Source organism: Amblyomma maculatum, chromosome 1 (genome assembly GCF_055883805.1).
Source record: "Amblyomma maculatum isolate TAMU_Amacu chromosome 1, ASM5588380v1, whole genome shotgun sequence".
Taxonomy (NCBI): Eukaryota; Metazoa; Arthropoda; class Arachnida; order Ixodida; family Ixodidae; genus Amblyomma; species Amblyomma maculatum.
Window position 1 is genome coordinate 375,714,274 of NC_139344.1, and position 27,316 is coordinate 375,741,589.

Below are 27,316 nucleotides of genomic sequence, written 5' to 3' on the forward strand. Positions count from 1 at the left end.
GAACACGATAAAAGGTTGTCACATAAGTACTTCTGAAAGAACCCTGCTTTTACGCGCACTTGCTTGTGTTGGTAAAGCACCACAGCGCCCCGATTGCACACATCAAATGTCATTTCTGTCTTGTGGTATATTAACAGCATAGGCAGTTTTAGGGATCATTTTCATAAAAATATCGCACTAATATCGTAGAACTTGCGGGTTTGGAGCAATGCTGGGTGAGACCTGAAGTGTCACATCTAAAAAATAATATCGAATCCAAGGTTATATCTTCTTACTGATGAAATTGTTTTCAATCACTTTACTCCGCCGCTATGGCTCAGTTGTTAGGGTGCTCGACTACTGAGGCCCCTAACAACTGAGGCCAAAACACGAGTTCGATCCCGACTGCCGTGTCACCTTTTAAATGGAGGTGAAAGTAAAGGTGCCCGTGTACAATTTGATATCAGTGTACGTGATTAGAAACCGAGGTTCTGGAGCCCTCCACTACGGCGTCCTTCATAGCCTGAGTCGCTTTGGAACATTAAATTTCTATGATCAAACGAAACTATTTTCGACACTTTTAGTGCACAGTGGCCTAGCTTTGCTGTAGCTGACAAGTTCAGTTCAGTTCAGTCGTTCAGTCGTGTCCGACTCTTCATGACCCTATGGACCATGTCACGCCACGCCTTCCGGTCTCTCACTATCTTCCAACATCACATAACTTCATCTGCAGTGCCTCGAGGATGCCATCTAACCATCGCGTTTGCTGCCTACCCCTTCTCCGGCGACCCTCAACCTTTCCCAACATCAAATCTTTCTCCAGCGACTCCTCTCTTCTCATCAGATGACCAAAGTAGCTGACAAGTAAAGCATGTCATATATACAACGGCTGACATAGCACTACGGTATATTCGGATAAAACCTTTTCTGAGATTCTCACCTTATGTTTAGATATCTTTTACTAATTTAGAAATAAAAAATTCCTCATACGTACCATATCGCACAATGCATACGCTGCATCAGGTAAGTCGGAATGCATCCTGTTCAAAAGACTTTTAGGTTGACATAGAATACTAGAGCTTTTATCGCTAGAGTTTCATTCACTGATTTTATTTTTTATTTCACGTTTTTGCAATTCGGCTTGAGGAAAAAGGTCTGATGACCATATGAGAACTCGTATTCGGGCAGAATATCGTGTTGCGTTTTTATAAGAATAAAAAAAAATGTAAGCCTGCTTTCTGGATCTTCAAACCTGTCTTTAAGCTTGAGGTCCAGAAACAGCACATGGGCTATGGCAACTCACCATAGACACGGGGTCGAACCCACGACCTTAGGATACGCAGCCGTCCACAAAAGTAACTGAACCACTGCGGCGGGTGAGGGGAGTGATCAACTCAACAGGAGGTAAAAGTTACAACAGTAACGATGCAATGTATGAAAGCCGTCACTACAGCCCTCCTTTTCTCCACTTCCTCTGAACATGGAGCTTGAGTAGCCTGTGAATAAGTGGGCTCGCTTGTGGTAAGGAAGAAATGCAACCTGCATAACGGCCTATGATAACATCTCTGGTTATAATTTAACTATCCAAGCTGGCCACAATAGTCGATGATAGAGTTGTCATAAGGCAGAAGTTGGATGGCCGCAGGATGGCCCGAGACAGAGGTGGAAAAGCTTTAGTGTGTGTATACAGGGTGCATGTACCATCACATGGCATCCTTCGTGCCTGTGTGCACGTGTTTATTGCAGAATGCCACACGCGGACAGGAACGGGACGAACGAGAAACCGGAAGATCTACTCTAATTCCACCAGCGCAGAAAATATCCCAGTACTGATATTTCGAAAGACATCAAAAAGGCACGAGCAGCAAAAATCAACCTAGGAGCCTGCCGCTGTCGCAGCCACCACCGCTTTATGCGTTGCTTAGGAACAGCAGCGTTCTACCTGTAGAAAGTCCAATCCAGTTGCGAATAATTTTGGCACTTTGTTCTCTCAATATTAGGACATTGCGTGTAATCTAAAATCTCACCATTCGTAAAGGGCGTGAATGATGTGCGGTGAATTCAAGGCTTTCTTTAACCATGCATCCTTTTTTTTTTTTTTTCACGCCGCTCAAAGAGCGCTATGACCTGCTACGCTGAAGATTTCATTTGAGTAGGTGCTCCCTCTGGCAATTTCTTTTTTCTATGCCCTTGCAAACACGATCGAATTGCAAATCAAGGTGTGTGGCGAACCCTCGAGGTCGACACCACTGCAATATGAATATACACTAGGCACTTTTACCCTGACGCGTCCTTTCAACGTACGTGCTTTCTTCTCTGACTTGTCTCGTACGGGGCACGCAGGCCGATAGAAAACATTGCGAAACGGCTCTCGGCCGTTAGGCGCAGATCCGCGCTCTTACCTGCATTGGGAAACTCTAAAGGCCGATGTCCTCTACCGGGCGCCTGCTTTCTTCGCGAAACGCATTAATGGCAGTCTGCAGCCGCGACCTTGCGTAAGCTACCGCGTGATCTAATGGTTTGCCTTGCACCGATTTTTCCCCATATTTTCGTGAGTAGCACGAGCTCCCTGAAAATGAACAGCTTGTATTAACTTCGGAAGAAAGTTCGCGTTCTGCCATCAGTGTCGTTGACGCTCTAAGATAAACTTTTTAGTCTCGGAAAAAAATAACTTGGCAAGCATAATAGAAATTCGAATGTTATGGCGATACTGGCCTCGCACAAAACAAAATAATTGTGACGCCCTTTCGAAAGGCAGAATGGAAGCTGACGTTTTAGCTTCAACTTGCATGCGGGATACAAGGCAGTATACGCTACCCAGTGGGAAGACTTGTATGCAAGTCGCGTACCCAACACCCATTTTCTTGTTATATACATATACAAGCCTCGTTGCAGGATAATTCCGGCGTCAGCCGGCGTCATCACTTTGTGACGTCCTGACTCCTTTAGAGATGGTCGAGCCGTGATTGGTGAATGAGGAGTGTGACGTTATGAGACCCCACATCACATGGCAGTGGTGAGTTAGCTGGTGCGCGAGCAGTTGTTATTTGCGCTTCACACGTTACATGGCCGAAGACGGTGGAGGGCTCGGCGCCGGTATTGAACTGCGCTTGGTTGCGTGCGGACGTGGCTAGACAGACAACACCGCATTTTTCTATCGTGGCGAAAAAATCCCTACACGGGGACAGGGTGGCAACGAAAGTGCGTCTCTGCATACAGAGTATCGTTGGTTGCACAGGCCAACACCACCTAGTCTAGGTGATCTTGCACAGACTCAACTTGAACATTTGTCGTGCGCGTAGACGCGTAGACGGGGGAACAATGAACCGATCAACCAGTGCGCGATTCCCGCCGCGGCGTTGTGTTCGCAAGGGTTGCGCCTGGGAACGAAGGGACAACGACCCTCTCGACGTTCCCTTCCTCCTTTTCCCCCAGCCCTCTGCTGTCTGCACTGGCCACTGCCAGCCGTAGGGGGGGAAGGGGGGGGGGGGGGCAGAGATGACTTCGGACCACGCCGATGAGCGGCCTGCCAGCGCGCACCGCTCGAGCTAGCTGAGCGGAGTTTAGACTTTAATACTACCGCATGAGTGGACAAATTGAGGCTCGCGAGGTGCATGGCTACTCTACGCGATTTCAAGCGGAGTTCGCGACTCTGTGGTATGTGTAACCTCTACCCTACCAACACACACGCGCGCTCACACACACGCGCTCACACGCACGCAAGCTACTCTTGACTGCAACTACTAGGCACTCGCTTCTTGAATGGAGCAGTCGCTGCGTGAGCAGCAATCCCTGGGACTGCGAGTTGAGCACAACAGATTAAAAAAAAAATTGCCAAGACCCCTTTTCACTCCAGCTCTTGAATAAAAGTTGTATTTTAAATGTTCTTTGCATACGTATTCCTGTCTGGCCGCCCCTTTACTATCGCACTCCAGGCACGAAATTCAGTTGCCACTTAATTTTTTCTGTGACTCTGTAAACCCACACAACTTTTTTTTTTTTTATGTCGGTGTGACATTTATATCCGCGTCAATAAATCGTTTCTCTTTAAATTTCTTCCTTTGAAGTGAGGCCCCTAGAGCGGTTGCCAAATCGAACACTGCAACGTCAGTTCGCAAGATAATTAAGTGTGAATCCAATCATATGACACCAACATGTCTAGCACCGAAGCACTTCTTTTTTAAGAGAGTGTGGGGAACCATTTTATACGAGTTTTTGCTCGATTGCATGTCGGTAAAGCTGCCTGAATGGTGCCAGATTTATCCCAACGCCGGTAGTTTGAGAAACGTTATTACTTTTTCCTTTGATACGATGCTGCTAAGCTCATGTGGGTGTTGACCGTTTTGATTTTGGAAATAAACGATGGAAAAAATAAAGTTACTATTCATACTGCATGGAACAGTGCTTAAGCTCTCCATCATAAGAAGAAGCTTAACCAATGTTTCCTTTGTAAATTTCTTCTAAAGCATAGTTATTGAATGGCGTTATTTTCAGTCGAATAACGGGCCAGGAAACCAATAAATAGACGAGGTTAGGCAAACGAGGAGCCTGTATGTTTCGAAATCCGACAGTCACCAAAACACACGAAAGCTTTAGGAAGTGCATCTATTTATATTTTTTATTTGTGCTGTTCCATAATGCAAAATTAGTTGTCTATTACACTGCTAATTTCCCGTTTATATACACAACAAATCAAAAATATATAAACAGAAATGCTTCCCCGCGCTTTTCTTGGTTCCGGTGAGATGACTCTCGGCTTCGGTCACAAAGGCAACCGTGCGAAGGACGAGGAACGGACCACATGCGAATGCACTAATGCAGACCCCCGAAAGCCTGCGACACTACTGAGACGACGGTAGATCCAGGAAGTACAATACGCTTCTTTTCACGCTAAGACGGAAACGCATCACTGGACCAAGCGAGGCTGCTAGTGTTAATGGCAAAACGGAGTAAGCGTCTAATAGGGCAGATGATTAATTGTCCAAGAGCGTCGTGATGATCAGCACGGCTCATCCTAATGCACTGCAGCGTCATTTGCAAGAGTGGCGGAGTGTGGCCTGAGGATACAGTTTTTCCCAAGCGCCACTGTACACGTCGTCATTAATGAAGAGCGTGCTTCTCTTACGCTCCAGGCGAGACATGGAGGGTAGTGAGTGATGTTCTTGTTGTGTTAATTGTTTTCCGATAATTGCTTTTCGTCCTGATGGCAGCGAATTGCACGAAGGCCCAGCCAAGATGTTAGCACAAAGCAGCGATAAAATGACAAGAAAACAGCCGCCGGCGTGAAATGACAAATTTTCTTTTCTCGAAGCGAATAGAACGAAGCTCCCATGGGACCGATACACTTACTCGTCCATGTCTGGAATGTGCGCTGATCGCCAGCGTACCAGAGAGGTATTCTTGTTTTGCATAAGTTCATTCCCAGCTTCGTCTTTGTCCCCGCAGATTTCTTACTGTCTTAGCCAGCTAGCTGCGTTTCGTTCACGGCGGCTACTCTACTTTCGAGTGCCCTGGCTGCCCCAGTAGGGCTCAGCGGCAGGGAATCTACATTTTCATAAGGCTCCTCAAGCGTCATTGTAGGTCCCCGTCGTCCCACCGAGCGGAGTGCCACTACAATGGCGTTCAACTGTCAAGCTACCAGAAGAAATGGGGTCAACAGCTCACGTAAAGTGGAGGGGGGATTAGTGTTTTTTGAAAATGCATGGCGTACTGAATTTTTAAGCCTCCTTCCGCTCATGCTTCAAAGAAATTTTGCCTTGACAAGCAGTGGATGTCATCCACACACCGGCGGAAAAAGAAAGAAAGAAAGAAAGAAAGAAAGAAAGAAAGAAAGAAAGAAAGAAAGAAAGAAAGAAAGAAAGAAAGAAAGAAAGAAAGAAAGAAAGAAAGAAAGAAAGAAAGAAAGAAAGAAAGAAAGAAAGAAAGAAAGAAAGAAAGAAAGAAAGAAAGAAAGAAAGAAAGAAAGAAAGAAAGAAAGAAAGAAAGAAAATACAGGCCGTGAGCAAAGCAAGGCAAGGATGGAGGGGTCGCTGAAGGGAAGTCCAATCAGGATGCCACGGCGAGGAATCTCTGGTGGCCCCACGAGTAGTGAGCTTCCGCTGTCACCGTCGCCACCGACGACGCCTCGCCCGCGTGCTCTCCTCCTACCCTCGCACTTGCAGCGTTGCTTGGTGTGACGAGCACCACCTCTGAGAAGAAACCGGCGGAGGCTGATGCCAGGGGTAGAAAGGATAGCAGGGCAAAGGAGGAAAGGCGAAGCTCTTTCTCGAACGTGCCTCGCTTTCTAAGGACCACCGCACCACCGTCGATTCTTTTCTTCTATTTTTTTCTTCGGCTTATGGCTCTTGCCCCGCTTTCTTATTATTTGTGTGTACCAGTGTGAGTGCACATGCATGACACTTTTTTATATTAACACTTTTCTTTTTAATTGCGTTTTTAAATACATCTTTCCCGCCGTTTTTTCCATGGGCAGAAGATAATCTCTTACCCCTCCCGAACCAGGGGCGACTACAGCACTGCTTCCTCAGGCGGCCACCCTCCTCGTGCTCTTTTCTTTCCTTTTGTCTTCCTCTCCTGCATCTCTTCCCAAACATCGATCCGCGTGCTTCCCCAGTCTCGTTTCTTTCCTCTCCTTTCCCCCTCGCCGCTCGCAGCGCCTCCTGCACCGCACGCGTGGATGGCCTGCGCCCACACTGATAGCGCCGGATGATCAAGGTTGTCAAACTTTTCTCTGAAATAAAAAAAATGTTCATTTTTTACCATTTTAACCTCAGATGTGAGGCAGCTTAGCGATTCAAAAACTTCCTGAGACGACGGGGATTTGTGCAGCTCCCGTTGTAAGTGTGGATATGCGGGCGAGAGCGGGACAGGTCCGGAAGCCGTTAAGAAGCCGAGGACTACTTGCTAGTCGCGGAGGACTCCGGTCGAGTGGCGGTCGAGGCCGCGCCCCGCGCATGCGCGAGCTGGGAAAGAGAGCGCGCGCGCGCACGGATGCGGCGGGAGGAGAGAGATCCCGGTGCTCCGGCGACGGCGGAGTCGAACGGGAAAAGCATGCTCCGAGCTCCGAGCCTTAATGGTGGTCGCGTCGTCGACCAGCAAGCCCGCCGCTCCCGCTAGTTCCACAGCCACAGATCGCCGAGAGAGGTAGCGAAGGACACGTCGCCGGCACTGCGGTCTTAACGAAGCTGCCGTCGCTTTGCGATTCACGAGGTACGTTGTCGTCTTCGCCTTCACTCTGCGTCATGAGCGACGAGTCAACGTCTGCTGCTGGAACGCGCTTTCCGTCTGACAAGCCGGTTGTCTGCTCTAAGTGAAATCGGCGTCGACTGGTGGACCCGAAGGGAAGACAGTCAATTCGCATGGGTTTTCTGTCGCCGCGGCTCGTGTAGTTTGACAGTGAACCTGGTCTGCGGTGCTCCTTTGTTGAGGTGGTTGGTTGAAAGCTGAGGGAGCCTGCTGTGACTGTAATACGAAGCCATGGGCAAGACGGCGTCTCGAGGTGATCGTCCGTCAGGCGCTCTCGTCAGTCTCGGCGCTGCTTTGCTGACCTTCCTGCTGGGAGCTGTTCGTTGTAAGTGTTGCTGTTGATCCTGCTATTCATTCAGCCTTGTACTGTGAAAAGTTCCATGTGCCGCGGCATTTTTATCGACTCACATAACATTCCCCAGTTGACAATAAATGTTTCATCTCGCATGTCGCGTTGCCCGTACAAACGTCGAAAACTAATAGCTAGTTTTGCTACTTCAGTTATAACAGTTAGAAAAAAACGTTCGTTTGTTCGCACATACCTTTTGTCGATTTCTTGCAGCCAACTTGGGGATCGATCAGTGCTCATTTCGAGTGCGCGTTCTGTAAACCTATTTTTGGTACAGCTTGAAGTAAGTTGCTTTTCTTAAAAAAGTCAAGAGCATCTTTTTATTTTGTTTTTTTTTATATGCGGCACACGAATTCGTAAACATGCGTTGTCGTACACACGTCAAATCACGTTGAGTTCACTTTTTCGAACAGTGTCACAATGAGCCTGTCATCGCCTCACGTTGCCTGTCTGACTTGGGAAATGACACGTGGTTTCACAAAATGCTACTGCACGAAATGCGCCGACAAATGCGACAACTTTAGCTACAATACACTGTAGTGGCAAGTTGCTCGTGACTTCTCGTATTTTCTGTTGTAAGTAAGCCCCTGCAAACTCCAACAGGTGTCGCTATTTCCACAATTGAAATATTTCCTGGCATCTCGTTATGAACACGCTTGGTATTTATACCTTCAAATATTGGGATATGTGCACATTTAGCTTGAAAATAAGAAGAAAAATGGGCGCACGTTCTTTAATTATCGTTATTTTAAGTACGCCATAACCTTAGCAATAATTTCTGCCCTGATTGCGCACGCATATTATTGTTCCTGGCCTTCGAACTGCCGAAGAAAGGGCGTGTCGAATGACGTGTGTCACTTCACACAAAAGAGAGGAGTACGGTTTCTCATTCGAGCTCTGTCATGATTTAATGACAGGGAAGGTGCTAGCTATAACTAAAATACATCACACCTGTAATTGCGCTTTACTTTTCCTAAGAACAATGCTGCAATGGGTTGTAGAAACAACATTACGAAGCTGCACGAGCAGCAGCATACATTTGCCAAGAAATATTTTAACGCCAAATTAACTACAAGACGTACGTGTCTGTGCACATCATTAGTACATGATCTGTGCTAAACAATAACAGTAAAATAAAACAGATTGCAATGGGAAATGCGGCTGCTGCCAAAAGGAATCTTTCCTGCAGTTTTTCCATCAACAGGCGAGCGTCGAAACCACTCAGCTAAGGCGATTTGTCGTCTGGGGATGGCGACGATTAAATATGGAGCTGAACATTATGTCTTAGTTAACCCCACGTGCTCTAAACTAATGCGAAGTCGTTCACAGTATACGAGTAGCTGCATACCTTGAAATGCAACTTTCGTTCGCGACAACGATAGTTACATTCATCACCACACCATGCTTTATTTCCCGTCTTCGGGCCACAAAGTTCAAACGAACATCAAGAAATGATTCCAGCTAAACCAAAGTTTTCACGTCCATCTAGTCAACGTAGGATTTTTTTTCTAACCACGTCCAAACAGCCTTACTCAGACAGCTTCGGATTCTGGCAATGTTTGAATTGAACGAACACCACGGTCCAATAAAGGGGCATTCAAGAAGGGTGTTCTAAAGCGCTAAGATGCGATATAGAGTTTGTCTTATCGCCGTTAAATGAAAAATAGCATACTGCACCTGAGCGGCAGATTAAACACGAGGGAACCAGCTATCGCGGTTCCTGGGCAGCCACAGAGTAGTTTAGGGGGCGGTTCGCACGAGCAGAGCACTCCTAGCACCCCGTCTTGAGGATTGAGTCTTCTCGGGGCGAGCCGTTCGGTAAACACAACCCCCGCTCTCCGCGGATGGCGCAGCTCAGTCACTCCGCGTTGCCTTCGCAACACTGTGTTCGCTGTTCCTGTTTTCCATCCTGGGCAAACACTTCAGCCGACGAAGGAGGCAGCAAAACTGAAAAGAAAAAAAAATGAATAACGAAACCTAACTCCTGTTGTCCGTCTTCTTCTCCTGGCCTTGAGCGAACCATTGGCACCAGTAGTCGCGGAGACCGCGGCAATTTTGGCCTGGTTCATAACAAAAGCAGACGTGCCAAGGCCGCACGTTCGTGTCTTCATGGAAAACTTCCAGCGCGATATGAGCGTCACGATTCTTTAAGGTCTGGTTCAACTAAACCCTTAGTATGGGTTCTTGGTAATTAGTTCCTTGTTTCAGTGTTTCTTTTCCTTGGAAAACAACCAGACTGCTCTAAATCAGCGACCTCTAGCTGTCAATGTACTCTTTGGTTTGGTTCTGATTACGTGGGTTAACGTCCCAAAGTGACTTAGTCTACGAGAGACTACGTAGTAGAGGGCTCCGGAAGCTTCGACCACCTGGAGTTCCTTAACGTGCACTGTCGTCGCAAAGCACACGGGCGCCTTGCTTTTCACCTCCATCGAAAAGCGGCCGCCGCGGCCGGGATCCGCTCCCGCGTTCTTGGGTAGAACAGTCGAACGCCGAATGCTCTATTACCACTGAGCCATTACGGTGAGGGATGCATTCTCAATCTGGGCTTCAGATTAACAATAAATATTCGCTTCAAACAAGTAAACCACGTAGGAGTAATATAACTAGCTGCAGTAAGCTAAATGCGGTACTTATGACGGTGAGTAGGGTGCATTTGAGCACCCTGCTCACCGTCCCGCTTTAACCAAGCTGACACTGCGTACAATTAGTGCTCAGCCATGTCAACTGCCGGCTACATTGTGCAGTGCTATATTCGTGATTTCTCGTTCACAACGCCGGCCGCCGACACCGGATTTTCGGGGAAGTGGCGTTTGACACCACCTCGTTAAAGATATTACAAATTCGAGATTTACGTGGGTCGATGTTTTAACACGGCGAGGCGAACTGGTTCACTACAAAGCCTAGAAGGAGAAGAAACGTATTATTTATACGCTGGAACGACTTAGGGGCAAAGCGAACCAACATCGCATAAATTTATAATCGAATAACTTACACCCTTTTATATGATATTTGCGTTATATTATGCAATGTTCTGTTATTTCACGCACCGTGGGAAAGTTGCGTTGTGGATTTATGTCGCATACTGTTATTCATGCAACACGGTGGTCACACGCCAAGCTAGTAGATCTTTGCTTTATTAAAGTGAGCACACTTTAGCTTCGTTGCGCGGTAACCCCTTGTTTGCCAGAAACGTAGAAAAACGAGCTCGGGATTTATTCCTTGCTGTCACGAAGACATTTCCATGGGGCCGAAATCCACAGTTCACGAAATACACGCACCGTTACGCGTCAGTAAAAAACCGCTTAGGTCAATTCTCAAGTATCACTCAGCCTTCCACGAGAGACCAGGGCTCTCGTGAGGTACTAGGGCATATAAAAAGCAGTACATACATGTTCATCTACTGAGCGTTCTCTTTCAAATTGGACAAGCCTGCAGAGCTGTCAGAAAGCTTAACCTCAGCGCTCGACAGCGCTCGACAGGAGCAAACGCGACTTCATAGTGCTTGTAAGGTTGAACGACAAATGAATATCCCGTTTGTAGTTGTTAAGCTCTTTCAGGTAAAATTTATTTCTTGTCGGCTCTTGGAGCTTTGAGGCCGAAGATAAAAGGCACGCGAGTCGTTCACGACAAGTTAGCTTGCCGAGATAAGCAAACTGAAGCTTTTCAGTGTTTGTCCATAGCCAAAGTCAACCACGAGCAAAAGCAGGCGACATGGACCCATCAAGATCTCGCTCACTCCAACAGCCAAAAACTAGTTACATCAAACTGGGCTCTAGCTATCTATTTAATATACCGAAGAAAGTGTCTCGGTTCCAGCAGCCAACACTTCGAGGTGGTGAAGTCAGTTCAGGCCACGCAATCGATCTTTTGCGTTAAGAGTGCTGACGGCTCTACATTTTGAACACTAACCAGGAACACACTGGCTGCTGATTTTCCGCGAATTTTTACTACTTTTAAAACTTGTTTATTGAACAGCAATGGCAAAGGATACTTCAATGCTAACAAAAACGCTGTTACAATGAAATTTCCCTTGAACAAATTTCTTAGAAAAAAAGTTTGTTAAAGTGAAAGTTCGCTGAACTTTCACTTGAAGCTTGTTTTCATTCGCTCCAAGAAACACAGGAGGTTAAAATCGTATCTAAACTCATTCATTTTTCACTGCGCTCATTTGAAAGCGGAGAATATGTAATAACATTTTGCACCACTTCTGACATTCGGACTTCAGTGGTCTTGAAATCAGTGACCGTGTCCAAGATCTCGTGAATCTTGTCCGGCACAATGGTATGCTGGACAGCAAAGGCCTTCACTTTCTGCGACCGCATCACTGCTTCAGCAGACCCTGGTTAACCAGCATGCATACGTACAACTTCCTTGGAGCTATGTAATACCTTCCCTCCTATGCAATACTGCAAATCAAAAAAATTAGAATACCTAGCAGCGGCCGACGCTATGGCTATGTAGCCCATTAAGCATGCCAAGCCATCTATGTATTCGGCTGCCTACAAGCGTGATTAGATAGCCAATTCAATTTAAAGCTAAATGAAGGCCAATTTTTATCTTGCAATAAGTAAACGTGGTTAAACGTAAAAGTATGCAACAAAAAGGGCAGGTTTTGCTTGTTGAAGTGCTGCGTATGAATGGGGAGACACAGGGTAAGTTCTCGGAAAATGTTCTTGAACTGAAATGAGCAATACCCGAAGTTCGTTGAAAGGAAAGGTGTTTACGTAGCGTTCATTGCAGCATCGGTGAGGGATTTGAGCAAGTTCGTACATCGGAATAGTTCGTTTAAATGACGTTCGTTCAAGTGGTATTCCATTGTATTACCACCGCTCAGTACCGGCCGTGTCCTTAACTAAGAAGCAGACTATCATGTCCGCGCAGTTCATTCGCAGACAGGCAGCACGCAACAGGCAAAATAAAGTAGTTTTGACACACCAGAGCCGGGTTCCAGCTAAATTTAGCCCACAGCTGGGTGGTTACTTTTACTTGCATAAAGTATCAGCAGATGGCGGCACTTTCCTTTACTTTTCTTGCATTTCACGCGCATGTAAATGCGACCGCCGCCTGCGGCCAATATTAGAAAAGTCTCTTTGAAGCCCGAACGACAAGAAAATCTAGATACAGAGCCCTCGCAGAGGGCTGCGTGATATGAATTGCAGAGGAGGTCGGTAGTGGTCGGCTGGTTAAGTCGCCTTTAATCAAGCCACTTCGCCACGAAAGAAGAGTCAAAAAGAGATAAACGCCAAAGTTCAAGACGGTATGAAGGCGCGGAGTGGGCGTGGCTAAAGCAGCTGTTACAGGATGAAGAGATACAGAAAAATGAAAATAAAGTGCAAAGGAAAATAGGCGCAGCCTGCCACCAACGTCAAGCGTCTGCAAACGAGCTATTTTGCCCATTACCTTTACTCCGTGCCGCAGGGAAAGACTATCGAGTCAAGCAAAAATGCGTGGAGTCAATTACGGTACTGGACAGGAAAGCGACGAGGTCCACTGAGAACTGGTTAAGAGATAAATAAATAAAAAAAAAAACAAGCTTCTCGCCCCACATTTTGGCTGCGGCTAAAGAAACAAGGTTATTCTTCTTTTACAGTCATATTTACATCGAGTGTTAGGGACAAAACAAATATGCAGATTAGAGCCAGACACGAAAATACAAAGAAAGAGTAGCGAAATTTTGGAGAGCTGCTGCAGCTGAAGCTGCAAAAAATTTAAGCTGGGTTAGCCTCTGTGTGCCCTGCACAATTTTGCGGCAGAGTGGACGGTTCATCTCGCTTCAGACAGGCACACCCGCGGAGGGGTTACGCTGGTCAAGGAGAGCTGACATTAGACGTGCCAGCTGTCACGCTTGCATGGCTGCCTGATTAAAAGAGAAACGAAAAGTTTAATAAAAACATACAGTGCCCTGGAGATGTTTGGTGTGCGTTTTAAAATTGGAAGTACGCCGGATCCCAGCCACCAAGCATCGTGAAATCACGAAACACAGAAAGCTTTCCATATGTTACACTGCGACTTTTGTCTTCGAAAAGCGTCCTGTATCAAGCAATGTTTGGGTTTTAATTCTAGTGATAGGTTCCTATATTATACAGTAAAACGCAAATTATGGTTTGGCCAGGACGCAAGCCCTCTCTGTTTCTTTCCTTTTTCTGCGGAATGGGGTTTGCGACAGATCGCGATGTCACAATGCAAATACTGCCAAGCACAGGCTCATTTCTGCCTTTTATTTTGTGTAGTAATTTCCACAGCTTCCTATTCAAACAACCTTTGCTTTGTCCAGTCGTCCTATCACTGCAGCTAGATGCTTCCAAGAATCTCCTTTCAAGCGACTTCGCAATTAAACTCTTCGCAAGGGAAGCTTCGTTACAGCACGCGCAAGCGTCTGTTGGATAATTAGTGGAGGGTCTGCGATGTATTGTCGACACGCTTTGCGCTCCCTCGCTTTTCTTTTTTTTTTTTCTTTGCAGAACTCAATTTAAACATCAGCCAGCATTCTAAAATCTTGGAGAAGAGAAAGTGAGCATCATAGAACTGCCGGCACACATTCGCGAGTAAGCATGAGCAAGCATAGATTCAAGAACAAACACAAGCAAAACTCAATACAATTTGTTCTGATAGCTCCTCGCTCTCGCTCTATCTCTCTTCTCTCTCATCTAATTAACATAGGTGGCTGGGAGAATAACAGAGGCCCCCGCTTATACCAATTATTCACGAATAACACAGCTCTCATTTATATTCTTTATTAATTTGAACTCTTACACCTGTGACATTCTGAGATTCTGTTAAATATAAGAATTCCAATGTTGAACGTAGCTAGAGAATAATTTGAAAGTGTAGGCTGCAATGAGTTGACTGTGGTAATTGCCTTGCATTTCTGGGCTATGATTTTCTCCTGTGATCCAGAGGCGGTTGCAGATACTAAAGCATTCACTTCTCTGTTCACACAAGCGAATGGTTGTTACTTATTGTATATTCTCTCATAAAAAGAAATTATTCAATTTTCAGATGTCTCAAACGCCCACAAACTTTCTGATGACAGCGCGAAGGCGGTTGGTTTTTCGCTTCCCATGAAAACATCATCCAGCTGGGCAGCACTCAAAATGCGTACGCATCTGCGCATAGTGCTCAAGGCAATCTAAAGCAACGAATGTCCCCCCCCCCCCCCGTATACAGTCTCTGAATGAACGTTCCTCTAGGGTGACTTTCGGCCTGTCTAAGAAAAAAAAATGCAATAACGCTGTTTGCACATCGCGTTTCAATACTAGTTCATTTGAGGTTGGGTAGAGCATTGCTTACAACGGTGATCATTAAATAAGTGATCAGCAAGCACTGTGGATTGTTCTTTTTTTTTTTTTCATAGAGTCATCCTGCCACCACTGCAGTTGTCTAGTAGTCCTTAAATCCGTTCTATTTTGCTGACTGTTAGAAATATTTTCTGAACACACCACATAGATATCAGCATGTGATATGAGCATAGCACAGTATCTGCTGGTTACTTTGTTGAAATTCAAATTAATTTTATTTTCCTTGTGGGCAAGGAAGGAGCAGCCACAAAAAGCTACCGTTCGCGGCAGCTTGACGAGGTGGCTATCCTTGCAAGTGATGACAGCAGCGACACGCGTACATCGAGGAGTACAAAAACAAGCATGTTTTAAACACTTCGGTTCACAATAATATACACATTCTGCTTTGCATACACTGCACTGTTAACAAACTCAACTACACGATTGTTATATACAGACATGATAAAGAGAGAAAGGGTCGAGAGTCGGAAAACACAAAATAGTACACAAGCACCAAATCAACAGTCAAGCACGAGAGACATCGGGGAAACACTAGAATACAATCATCATCAAATAAAAACACTTCGAAGGCCTTTCTTTGACATATAAGTGATAATAATTTTTCGGTGATCAAAATTATTTAACATTGATGGAAGCGTATATGTCAAGGTACTGCAGGGAATAGTTGTTTCGGGGTGTAAGAACATGCAAGTACTCGAGTTAGCAGGTATTATACAGCAATTAGTTTGGCGTGAATTCAAAATGATAAGTCATCAAGCTAGTAAGCTCAAAAGCGATATCAAACTGGGTCTTCCGTTTTTGTCTTTGTTTCGTATATAACTACGCGCTCCTTCCAGATGATAGAAAGGCAAACTGAAGTCAATATGTGATAACTATTCTTTCTGCAAGAAATAACTGAAAAAAAGATTTCATGAGCACTTCCCTGAATCGTCAAAGCGGCAGTACATTTTTAAGCCACTTTTTAAGTGCTAAGAGAATAGGATGGGTTGTTTTATAGGTTATAGTTTCTTCAAATAATAAAGTATTACTGGAATAAGCAATTAAGTGAGTAACTGCACAAGAACGTACACATTGCACTTCTCACTGTATATTCGTGAATCACTGCGACCATATTAATTATGGATGTACATCTGCAGTTTGAATCATAGATTTTATTAACTATACCTCAAGTAGCCCCGATAATTACTATGAACATTTATCGTTGCTGATAAAACTACCAGGCAAACACAAAAACCGGTGGATTTCAGTACCAGATCATAGCGAAGTCTCATCCTTGAGAGAGGTGATTAAGCGTGCAACTTTCGTTCAATTTCTCACAGCCTTTGTCCCTAACGTAACGCTGAATTCCGAGCGGATTGCCTTTAAACCGGAGCTCAAACGACTCAATGACGCCATCTTGGTTCAATTTTATCTGCCTTCCGGCGGCTCCCGTCTTATCGGCGCGCTCTTCGGGATCTTGTCGCGGTTATTTCCTCTTTCCGGAATTGGAGTTGGCACGTCAGGACCATGCCACCACAGCTGTTTTTCTTCCGTTTCAAGGGCGCTGTTAACCTCTAACTTCATGTGTAATTCGCTTAAAGTTGCATCCGCGGAAGTTGTAGCGAAGGTCTTTTGAGTATTACTCCAGATGGCCCACGCCTGCAATGTGCCACAAGCTCCATGTCACAGGCCAATGACATGAGTGACGTGCTAGATAGGCTGAAATGTCGAGCTTATCAGACGCCGAGCATAGCGAATCTGCTATACTTTCCTTAAACCCAGCGCCGTAATAACAACGTTTTACGCCTAAAGCATGAACCAAAACAAAATAGACCCCGCTTGCTTATGCGTTCTTGATAACTCGTTTTATCAAACTTTCAGTCACAGCTCTTTTAATGGCAACAAATTCTTCCGGTTACGCTAACTTTTCGATGACAAAGATCAGCGACTCTTTCGTGTGGCTATGACGACGTCACATCAGGCACAAATATGCGAAGCTATACGGAGCGAGCAATTTTCTCTGCGAGTCTCGGAAATAGCTCGAACTACTAACAACTGATCCCTCTTCGCGTTCTCAAGCATCACACCATCCGCCCTGCTTTCCGACGCTGTTCCGCGCGGCCTGAGCCGTTGCTTCACTTCGTGCCGCGCACAGCTGTCGATGATGGCCTCTCGAAGCAGCGTTATATCCAAATCCATCACGCGCTCGGCCCGCCTATGTAGTCGATTGGCTCTGAGCTGCAGCAAGTAGAAGCCGGGTGTCCGAAGGAGCAAGCGTCGATGCCGCCGAGCACTCGCAATTTGTGACAGCCCATTCTCTCCATGGCCGCTGTCTCGCCAGGCGCGGGGCGGGACCGGAGATGACGGCGGGTTCGACGCGACGCTTGCCAGCTCGCTTGCTCTCTCGCTCACCGTATATATACACGCGTTGCCTTCATTCACTCGTGGTTTAAGCCACGTCCCTGTTCGGCGCTGTTGTCGTCTTGGTTTCCCTTTCTCCGCTTACTGTCGCATAGTTTATCCTCGGTTTGAGCGCCTTCGGCCTCTACATTTCCTGTCTTCTCTTCAGCGTGTGGCTTGATCTGAGAGAGCGGTCGACACAGCAGTCTTGTGATCTGCTGTCACTTTGTCGACCCTAGCCTGGTCTGAGTGGAGTAATGCTTGGCGCGTTCGTATAGAGCAACAAGAGTACGATGAAGGGTGTGTGTGTGTGTGTGTGTGGGGGGGGGGGGGGGGGGGGGAGACTCATCGGTCATATTCAGTCAATTGCAACGAGGCGCTGATGGTCCCCTGGAGACTGTCGCTCTTGTTCCGCCGGTCCTCCCTCTCTCTATCTCACTCATTCTCCTCTCAGCCCTTTAGTCTTATCCTCCTCACAAACTCAGAGCCAGTGGCCTCATTCAGGCTGACCCTTTCAATCATCGCGGCACACACTGTTCTTTCTGTCGCCCAACGTGTTATGAGCATGTCTCGGTTTATATCTGTATCCGGCTTCATTACTGTTTGTTCTCACACTGAGTCTATAGCAAAGCCTTACCTTTATCTCTTGCACGTCTTACCTTTATCTCTTTCATAATAACATTAATATTCTCGTTCTCTTCGGTTCTTTCAGCCGTCCCTATCCATAGCTTTAAAGTAAAATGGTTAAATACGCAACAAGGAGCGTCTAAAACGTGGTTTAAAAAGACATTACAAAGGCCAGTGTAGTTAAACTTGCGCAGATTTGCAGTACCGGTGTGTTTGGTTGTTAAGTTTGTTTATGCTATTGGTAGTGCAAACATATTGTCACCAACAAACGTGGCAATGTGTGCCAATATGATAAAAGAAGCAGAATTTTGCAGTGGCGAATAGAGTTTGATCACCGATTCTTGTAAACTAAAAAAGAATGAGAAGTACATGAAGAAATGTGCGATTATCTGGCTTCATCGCGCTGATGTAGTTCTTCTGGCAGTAGCAGTCAAGAATTTCTTGCAACTGCGGTACCAAGCAGCGGTAGTTTTCTTGATTTTTAGGGAAAGGTCCGGGTCTTCTGTCTATGTTGCACAATTCATACCGGTTTTAGACCTGTGTTTAAGCGATATTTTAGCTTTTTTTTTAGGGTCGTACCTGGAAAGTTAACACAATCCGACTTCGTGCCTAATGATTATAGAAAAAATCAGTACCAGAGAAATACATTTTACGGGGCTTCAGCCTCTCATTAAGCGGGTCTCATGCAAGCTGATCTGCTACATCAGGACGTATTAGGAAACCATAAAATTTAGCGATATTTCGTATAGCGAACATTCCCTCGGACTCGTATATTGAAAATGGGCTCAGCAGGTTTCCGCCAGGCAGCAAGTCTTCGTAAAGAGACCCTCATTAGAACGGCATGGTGCACGAGACGCTGCCTCCACAGCGGAATGCTATGAAGCAATGTTCGTAACGAGAGAGAATGCAGGCAAGAAGCTCGCAAGAACCATATGCGCCGCTTTATTTCTCAAGTCTTAAATTGAACGCTCGCGCTGACCACTCGCAAAAATCCGAGATCTTCCAAATGGCGGACGTTATTTTTCTACAGCGCGTTACGAAACATCTGAACTTCTCAAAAGGAAACCCCATGATTTCGCAAGGACGCTCGAGAGCCACTAGTCTATCCAAACAGACATGTTCAACGCTGTGCGCTACACTGCTTTGCCTTAACGGAGTTCTGATTTAACTGGCTTCTCATTTTAACAAATCTTCTTTTTCGCTTCCTTTCTTTCTTTCATTTTATTTATTTATTTATTGCTGACTCGCTTTCTTCCCCTCTTTTTCATCATTTAGCTATTTATATATTGCTTGCTTTCTTTCCTTCTCCCTTTCTGCCTTTCTTTCTCACTTTCGTTCACTCCCTCTATTTCTTTCCTTCCTTCTTTCTTTCTTTTTTCTTTTCTTCGATCAGTTTATCGACTCGCTCGTTGTTTCCTTTTTTCATTCTTTCTCTCGTTCTTTTTTTTTTGCTTGTCTGTTTGTTTTTCCTTTTTTCTTTTTGCATTAAACCACTTCCTCACTGTTATATTACGATGTTGAGCTTACTTTATACATACAGGTCTCGTAGTCTACCTACCGGCGTTAACCTAGTGAATCCTTCACTTTGCTCCTCGCAGTTAGTCCCATAGAATTGCTTCTTAAAGCTACTGGCCTGCAACAATCAAGCTGTGCTGCTCTTTGAAGCCTCGTCGCTGTGCCCGCTGTGTTTTTTTTTTTTTTTTTTGTTTTATCCGATATCAGTGTGATCGTAGCTCCGTCTGCTCGCTTGGCAGGGACTAATCGGTTCAGCTTTCAGGCTCCAATTTTTCCTTTCAAATCCACCTTAAGTAGAGCACAAGATGGCTGTTTTGCGTTGACAGAGCTAACCTGGCTGGTGGAAAGCACAGAGTGAAAGTGTGCGCCGAACTGCAGACCCAGCCGGAGTTTTACATACACACACACAGACGCAATCCAACATGCCAACCTCACTAACCCGAGCGGTACCTCAGCAAGTGCGAGTTCGCTTTCGGGGCTCTAATGAGGCAGTACTTGGAAGAGTATTCAATTGGCATACCTTTTAATTAAGCATGCCGGTTTCTTTCACCCACGCTCTTGCATATGAGTGAAAATACTACGTGTCACGTTACTGCACAACGTGGTTTCCTGTTGTTCACACTACACCGGCGGAAAACCAGAAATTTAGTGCGGTGAACAACTGACCAAGCGACTTGTATTCGCAAGTACACTTGCGCCGCTGCTATACACTGCCTGCATATGAGTGAGCACGTCCCGCAAAAAAAAAAAAAAAAAAAAAAAAAAACAATTGCAAAGAACTCTTTCTTTGCGTTTATTTCTTCTTTTTTTTTTTAGGGTTATTTCGATAACTACGGGTGCTTTTAATGTATGACTAATGATACTTTTAAAACGCGTAGAAAGTCGAGTTTTTGTTATCATTAAATGAGTTTTACGGGGATTGAAACTCTAAAACTTCCAAATATTTACTGTTAGTGTGCAATCGTTGCATCCGACCACTTCTGCCACGAACTATGAGAAAGAATGCCTCTGCTGACACGTTCACATGGCTCCGTAAACGCGTAAAATACTAGCCATCTCTTCACGAGCACAAAATAGTGACACGTATGACTGGAGAGGGTCTCACGTTGTCGATTCGTAACGTAGCACTTGAACAACAACGAATGCAACCCGTGCTTCAGGTTATCGAACTGAATGTTTCAACTTATGGCTTTTTACGAAGTTCTTTTTCTGCAACCCAATTTCAATTTAAGCGTAAGACCCATAAGTAAAAGCGGGAAACTCAGGTTTTCTCGGATGACATGGCTCATCTCCAACGTAGACTTCACAGTTGCTTCTTTAACTTGGGACAAAACGGATCTGGCTCGCTCAGAGTTTCTATTATACTGAGCGCTGATAATCGTGCAAACAACCAGCTTTAGCAAAAAGGTTGCGTGGAAGGCCCCACATATTCTAAGGAAGCGATATCATATCAACCACCTTATTCACTATGCAATTAAACGTAGTTCATGTAACGTTCCTATTATTGCAGGTCGAACGCCGTGCGCAGTATATTTTACTAACGTAACTAGACTCACACTTTTCCCTCGAGCACTAGTTAACTTACGCAGTAGAAAGATCTTGCGAGTTAGTTTTTTAATTTCGCAGAGAGTTAAGATTGCGCTAATTAGATGAGGACCACAGGCAAAGAAACACGCGTATTCGTTCCTTTGTCCTCATTTTCGTGAATTCTTAATTAACCTACGCAGCTGTGCAACACACATGCAGCAAGAACTGATGATATCAAAGAATCATTAAGAAAAATAAACGATGTGACCAAAGTTGCAAAAACGCATTCATCAAAATATTCACAAGTTATCATTCCTGAAGGGGATGCAATGTTAACACGAAGTCAACGAAGGACGCATATCCCGGAAGAACTTGAGCATTTTGAGCAAAAACAAATGAACAAACTGGTGAGAGAACATCTCCGTTCTCGAATCTAATTAACGCGCATAAGCTAGGTCGGTGTTTCCACAAGGCAACGTCTCGCAGCGCGAGACCACAACCTGATTTTCTTTCCTTTATTTGTAATATCTGGGGCGAGAACCTTACCATCATCTTTTACGCGAAAATCCGTCTGGCGCTGTTGTTATCGTTGATTTATAGCTCTCGTGCTCGTTGTCAACAAGCGACGGCAGCAGTCAAGATGGCGCCAGAGCACGGCATCACTAAACTATCTTCATATGGTTTCAGTTCTCCACTCGCCCGTATCAAGACTGTGAAGTAACTGTTTCTTGCGCAGTGTTCCGGTTGGCGTCATACCATTTAGCTCCCCAATTAGCATGTATCTGCTAGTCTATATTTTCGATAGATATTTGAACCTTCGACGTATACACCTCCAATCGTATGCCTCCTTTACCTAGGCCTTATTCACCTCAACATATCCCGCGACCCAGCGCAGCAGACGCCGAGGAGCCGTGTAGATGGCGCTGCAGCTACTCGTCACGCAATGGCGCGCGCGCCACAGGAGGAAGCCTGCGGGGCTGTCGTCGCGCCGGGGTAACGCACGAGTTCACGTTCACCTCCGTAAGCGGAGGCGATGCTAACTGCCTCTGTTCATTTTTATATTTCATTTCTATTTTCTTGCTTCTTACCCTGTGTCAGCTGTTTCCACCATCTTTTTTGCACTACGCATACCGTACCAGTAAACGTCACCAAAGGCCATCAGCAGACCTGAAACGCAAGGCTCTCTCCAGATACCATCTAACATGCCTGCCCGTTCCATTTGCAATGTTTATTACAGACGCGTCCCTAAAATCAGTCGCTTCACTCGCGCGCCGTTCGAAATATTACATCGCAAATACGAGTTGTAGCATGGCAATTCCTGATCCTATTACAAGAAAAAAAGTATAGACAAAGACAACATTCGCCTCTAACACACAGCCTTCGTTCACCGTTGTTTGACGAGAGAGAGACCGTTCACTGAGTGTTAGAGAAACCTTCTTAAATTAATTCCATGTCAGTAATTGGCACTTAATTTATTTTGATAACCATTCCTTTGAAGCACCATCGGGGCGCTATTTCAAAAAAGATATACCAGGCAAGGGTTGTTGCCGCGAAAAGAAGCAAAATGGCGTCAGAAGGGGAGATGTTGCCGATAATTAATGAATCGCGCTCTTATCTTCCCCGCTGCCATTCCCGCTCCCAATGGCGCGACGCAAGTCACCGCACAGTTGAATTATCATTATGCGCGCCGCATTTTGCAACGGCGCGCAACGACGTCGTTCAGATTGCACTTTTCGTCGCAGCACGCGCACGCAGGCCGCTCATCATTTACCCCGTCGTTTGGCGTTCCATTATTTCTCTTTCCTGCCTACCTTCACGCATCGGCTCTCCTCGCATCCCCGCATTTCAATTCTGAAGACTCTTCTCTTTCGCTCTCTCTTGTTCGTTTTCTTTAGTCGCGTTTACGCTCTCCTCTATCCATGATGGCAGTCGATTCATCTTCGCAGGAAGCTGAATTTGTTATCAGTAGATGATAAGGGTGCCAGGAAATGGGAAAGAGAATTGTTGAGAAAGACGGAGAGAGAGCATACGCGTACTGCAGTGTTTAGGTGCTTGAAGCATGGGGAACCACGTGTCTTTGTTCACGGTGTGCTACCGTTGATATCTTCCTTTGTTTCCCTATCTCGCGCCCTCGTGACGCGCCGACGCAGCAGCAGTTCACCTCGTCCGGTAATTGGACGCGCGCGCTCCTGCTCTGCAGACAGCTATGGCGGAGCCCTCCCTCCCTTTTCGACGTCGTCGAGGTCTCATTTGGCAAAAGCGACAATCCTGAATGAGCACCTCCTCCTTAAAGGAAGTTTCTCTTCTTTATTATTGAAATTCGGTTGTTGTTTTTTTACTTGCAGACGAAAGATAATCTAATCTTTTATCGACAACAGGGACCCAGCTCCCTCCTGCTCCTCTCTTGAGCGTCTTGTTTGTTTTTCTCGCTTTTTGCTAGTGAGTCGTCCCCGTTTCATTCAGTATTTTATATTTGGTCGTTTTTTTTTTTTTTTTTAGTTTTGACAGTCCGTATAAATTATTTGTGCAATCCGTTTATACATTTTCCTCGGTGAAGTTTTAGGTTTTACTTAGAAAAGCTGGGTTTTCCAATAACAATGGTTCACGGTGGGGATTCTCTTTGATGTTTCTTTATCCTCTTCGTTGTTCTTCCATCCTTATACTCTCTCTCATGCCTCCTTTTTTGTCTACTGATCTGATCTCCCATTAATCTCGTCAAACTTTTCGCTCTTCCGCCCATCCTTCTAATTCCTTTTTTTTTTTCGTCCATCTTGAATAAGAGTTTCACAAAAACGTACACGTTTCATTCTTCCCATCAGTCGACGGTATACCGGCTTAACGCTGAAAACAGGATCACCGTATAGCTTACACGTTTCCTGTATTTCGTTTTAGCAGATATATAGATCGCGTAATGGGGAAAAACCAATTCAAAACTTTTCCCTCCAAAGTTTTCTTCCCTCATTTTCGTCGACACACGATACTATCCCGGCCTCTTAGCGTTCCCATGATAGACGAAACTGGAAATCAAGAGTAAAAACAAAAGCGCACCAATTCGTGTTCGCCCGCTCAAAGAGCACTTCTTCGTTATCGATTTCAGCCCTCTTGTCTCGTGTGCAGCCGACGTGAAAGGTAAGAAGCCAGCGTATACCGTCTTTCCGCGGTTGCGGCTTGCCCGCATCGAACTATTTGCGCTGTCCGCCCGCTAAAGGGCTTTTCAGATAGATCAGAACAAGAAGAGCAAGCATTTAGACTTCGACACAGCGTGAAGAAAAAGGAAGAGAAAGAACAGATTGGGGGCATTTACGCAAATCGATGTCTTTATTCTGCTTTCATTTTGCTGACTGGCCTGTGCTTTGAGTCACCGATAGATCTGACTTTTCTTTCGTGTCCAAATCACGTGATTCCTAACCTGCGCATACGATCCCGCATCCAGGTAAATGAATGCTATTGAATCCTCCAGCCAGATGGTTGGTGTTTTCTTGTAATGGTATTTATGGAAGTCGTGGAGCTATTCATCTCTGCAAGGCAAAGACGGCCATTGTTTTGATTTTTCAAATAACTTTTTGCCTTTAGGGGTGTGCCGAGGCATCCACTGTGTGGACCAAAATGGAGCCGGTGGCGAGTAGACGAGTAAATTTAGGCCGTACACAAGCGACACAAAACGGAGAACTTTATTAGCATGTGAGGGGCGATGACGTCCATTTATAGGTGACAAGAATACTACTTGAGTAATTCTTTGCAGCAAGAAGGGTTTACTGCCGTAATTCTGAGAAATGAGATTATTCACGGAAGACTAGGTGTTCCTTTTCTATTAGGTTTGCACCTGTTGCAATCCTTCTTGTGAGTTGGGACAGACACCACAGAGCATATTTCTGGGCTTACTCCGACAGCTATTCTTTGGCGCAGTACTCACAGAGTTAGATATGGTTTCACGTATCGCGCATATCGCATATCAGCAGTACGCCATAAAAACGTGCGGTCACCGAACCAAGGCACACACGTGCATAACGCATACAACCACACACCATGGTTGAGCTCGATGCCTATCGCAGCAACCGCGTCTCGATTATTCTAAAGGCAGGAATGTCCATAAAGTCAGGTTTCAGCTCTCACAAAAGGACGATACCGGGATATCGGTGGTAATTCAGAGACTTCTAGAACGGCATGCTTCGTATCACACTGTCGACCAACCTTCAGTGGTAGCTTGTGCCTTCGGCATTCGGCTACTGGGCCCCGGGTCGTGGGGCCGTATTCCGCTTTGAAATAAAAGCATTTCAAAGGAGCGGGCGCAATAAAATAGACACCGATGTTCTCTGCAATGTGAGTTCCTGCTGAATATCCACCCCCTCCCCACTCCTTGCACCTTACAGCTTGAGGCGCTACACCTCACTTATTCTGCTGTCTCGTTAGTGTTGTCAAGGCCTGAAATACCACTATGATCAATTGACACATCGATTAAACGGAGACCAAAGCTCTCGACGTGTTCGTTGAAGCGTACGACGAGCATCTCAAGACTACGAAAACGAATCAGGGTCCGACAACATGGGGTAAGATGCGCTTATGAGTTCGCGTATGCACATTCTCAAGAGATCAAAACTCTCATTGAGGGCGCACCAGGGAAGCCAGGATAGCGAGGAAACGCAATGCTGCTTTGTTGGAGACGAGTGAGGGTGAAAACAAAGCGGTCTCTTTATGCTTGGAAGGCAGAGAGAGAGCGGCATGGGCCGGCGGCGTCTCGTACTGCGGCGCGGCTGCACAAGAAGCACATCTCGTTTCGTGAGCCGCGGCGGTAATTGCGAATGTCTCTTTGGCGCGCTCAGACCGCCCGCGGGAATTGATCGAAAAGCGGCGACCGGCAAACCTACCTCCCACCCTCTCTCCCTTCACGCCTTCCATTCCCCAGTTCCCTTCTGCTCGCTCCTTAATTCCTCGTGTTTCCTTCTATCTCGTCGCCAGCGCGTTTCGTATCCCTTTGCTCCTCTCAGGCTCGTGGGTCAGGAGAGCCAAGAACCTATTTTTTTTTTTTTGTATTCAGATTCGAACTTCTGTTTTGTTAACTTTTTTGTCGTCCAGAGATTGAGTCAGCTGGCTGCTCCACTCGGACAATGAATTTGTCCCGAGCGTCGCAATTCCGAGCCTTTCCGAAATTCCCATTTCTTTTCAGTAAGTTTCGCGTCGTTTTGCTGTATTTACTTTTGGTTTTAGGAAATTTGTAACGGTGACCTGGACAGCCGCCGCCTTTTAGAACTTCGTCGAGGCCAATATAGCTCCGGAAAGTAATCCCCATGGAAGAGAACCGAGAACTTCATTTATTTATTTTTATGCTCCTGTTCCTCTTGGCATTGGTCTGAAAACGTGGGCGGAACGACGAGGCTAGACTATCGGTGTGGCTTCAAAAATGTGTGAAATCTGCGTCAAAAAAAGCAGTTGAGTCGGCACTTTATTAGGAGAAGGAAAAGTGAAAACGAGGGCTGTAGAGAAGGGAGCAAGAATTTCATGTTTGCGAAGGAGAATATTAGATTCTGAAGAACTGCTGGCAAGGATACGGGACGAAATGTACAGCCAATCAGTTCACTTTTCATCAGTCCTGCTCGACCGGATTTTTGGATGAACAAAGTATACGCTGCTCACGTGTTGGACTCCAGAATAGCTTCATGAGAAGCTAAATTCAATTCATTCAATCTAAACAACCCGATGAAAATCGTTAAAGTTGTGGCCCGTTACAGCCAAGCATGAATCGTTGTGAAATGTGCAGGACACGTCCAGACCCCAAACGTATTTCGACTCACTCTTCTCGACTGCAGCCCTACTTATTTCGAAGATGTCACACATGACACTGGGCGCATTCCTAACACAAATGGGCTTTGAATCTCCGTTGTCCGGTTCTTGGCCACCTCTTGAATCAACGGAATATCTGCGGATATTCTACACCGGTTAGTTCAATTATTACAGGGTCAACGTTATTGCCGTTGTGTTCTTCTCAATATTGTCATGGATGCTAGCTATACGTGCCAGTTATACTTGCTGGAATGTGACGTTCTCATTCATGAGATGAGTAACTGGCACAACGACACGAGGGAAATTATCAATAAGGCGCCTATAGTACACATTGGGTGGGTGTAGGTAAAAACGTCCCCGGAAAAAAGGTCCCCGGAAGAAACGTCCTCTGAAGAAGCGACAACTAGGAAAAAACATACGCAAGGCAAAAACCGGCCCTAAAAAAGATTTTTTCCGGAATTCACATGAAAACCAAAAACACATTTTATGCCATTCTTTCTTGGCTTTGAGTTAAATGTAATCATCATTTGGAACCTGTGTCCTCTGGGGGCCCGAAATGTTTACAAGAACTGCGTAAAAGCATGGTGAAAGAGCCACCTGGCTCTTCATACGTTGCGAG

General features: G+C 45.7%; 1 protein-coding gene across 1 annotated transcript in view; it reads left to right on the plus strand.

Moving 5' to 3' along the window:
* The first annotated feature begins 6,952 nt into the window (after positions 1 to 6,952).
* Positions 6,953 to 27,316, plus strand: part of LOC146208285 (suppressor of lurcher protein 1-like) — a 165,855-nt gene continuing 145,491 nt past the window's right edge. The window contains exon 1 of the mRNA XM_084592496.1: positions 6,953 to 7,549. Coding sequence (XP_084448622.1) covers positions 7,456 to 7,549 — 94 coding nt within the window. The 5' untranslated portion in view covers positions 6,953 to 7,455. The remainder of the gene's footprint in view (positions 7,550 to 27,316) is intronic.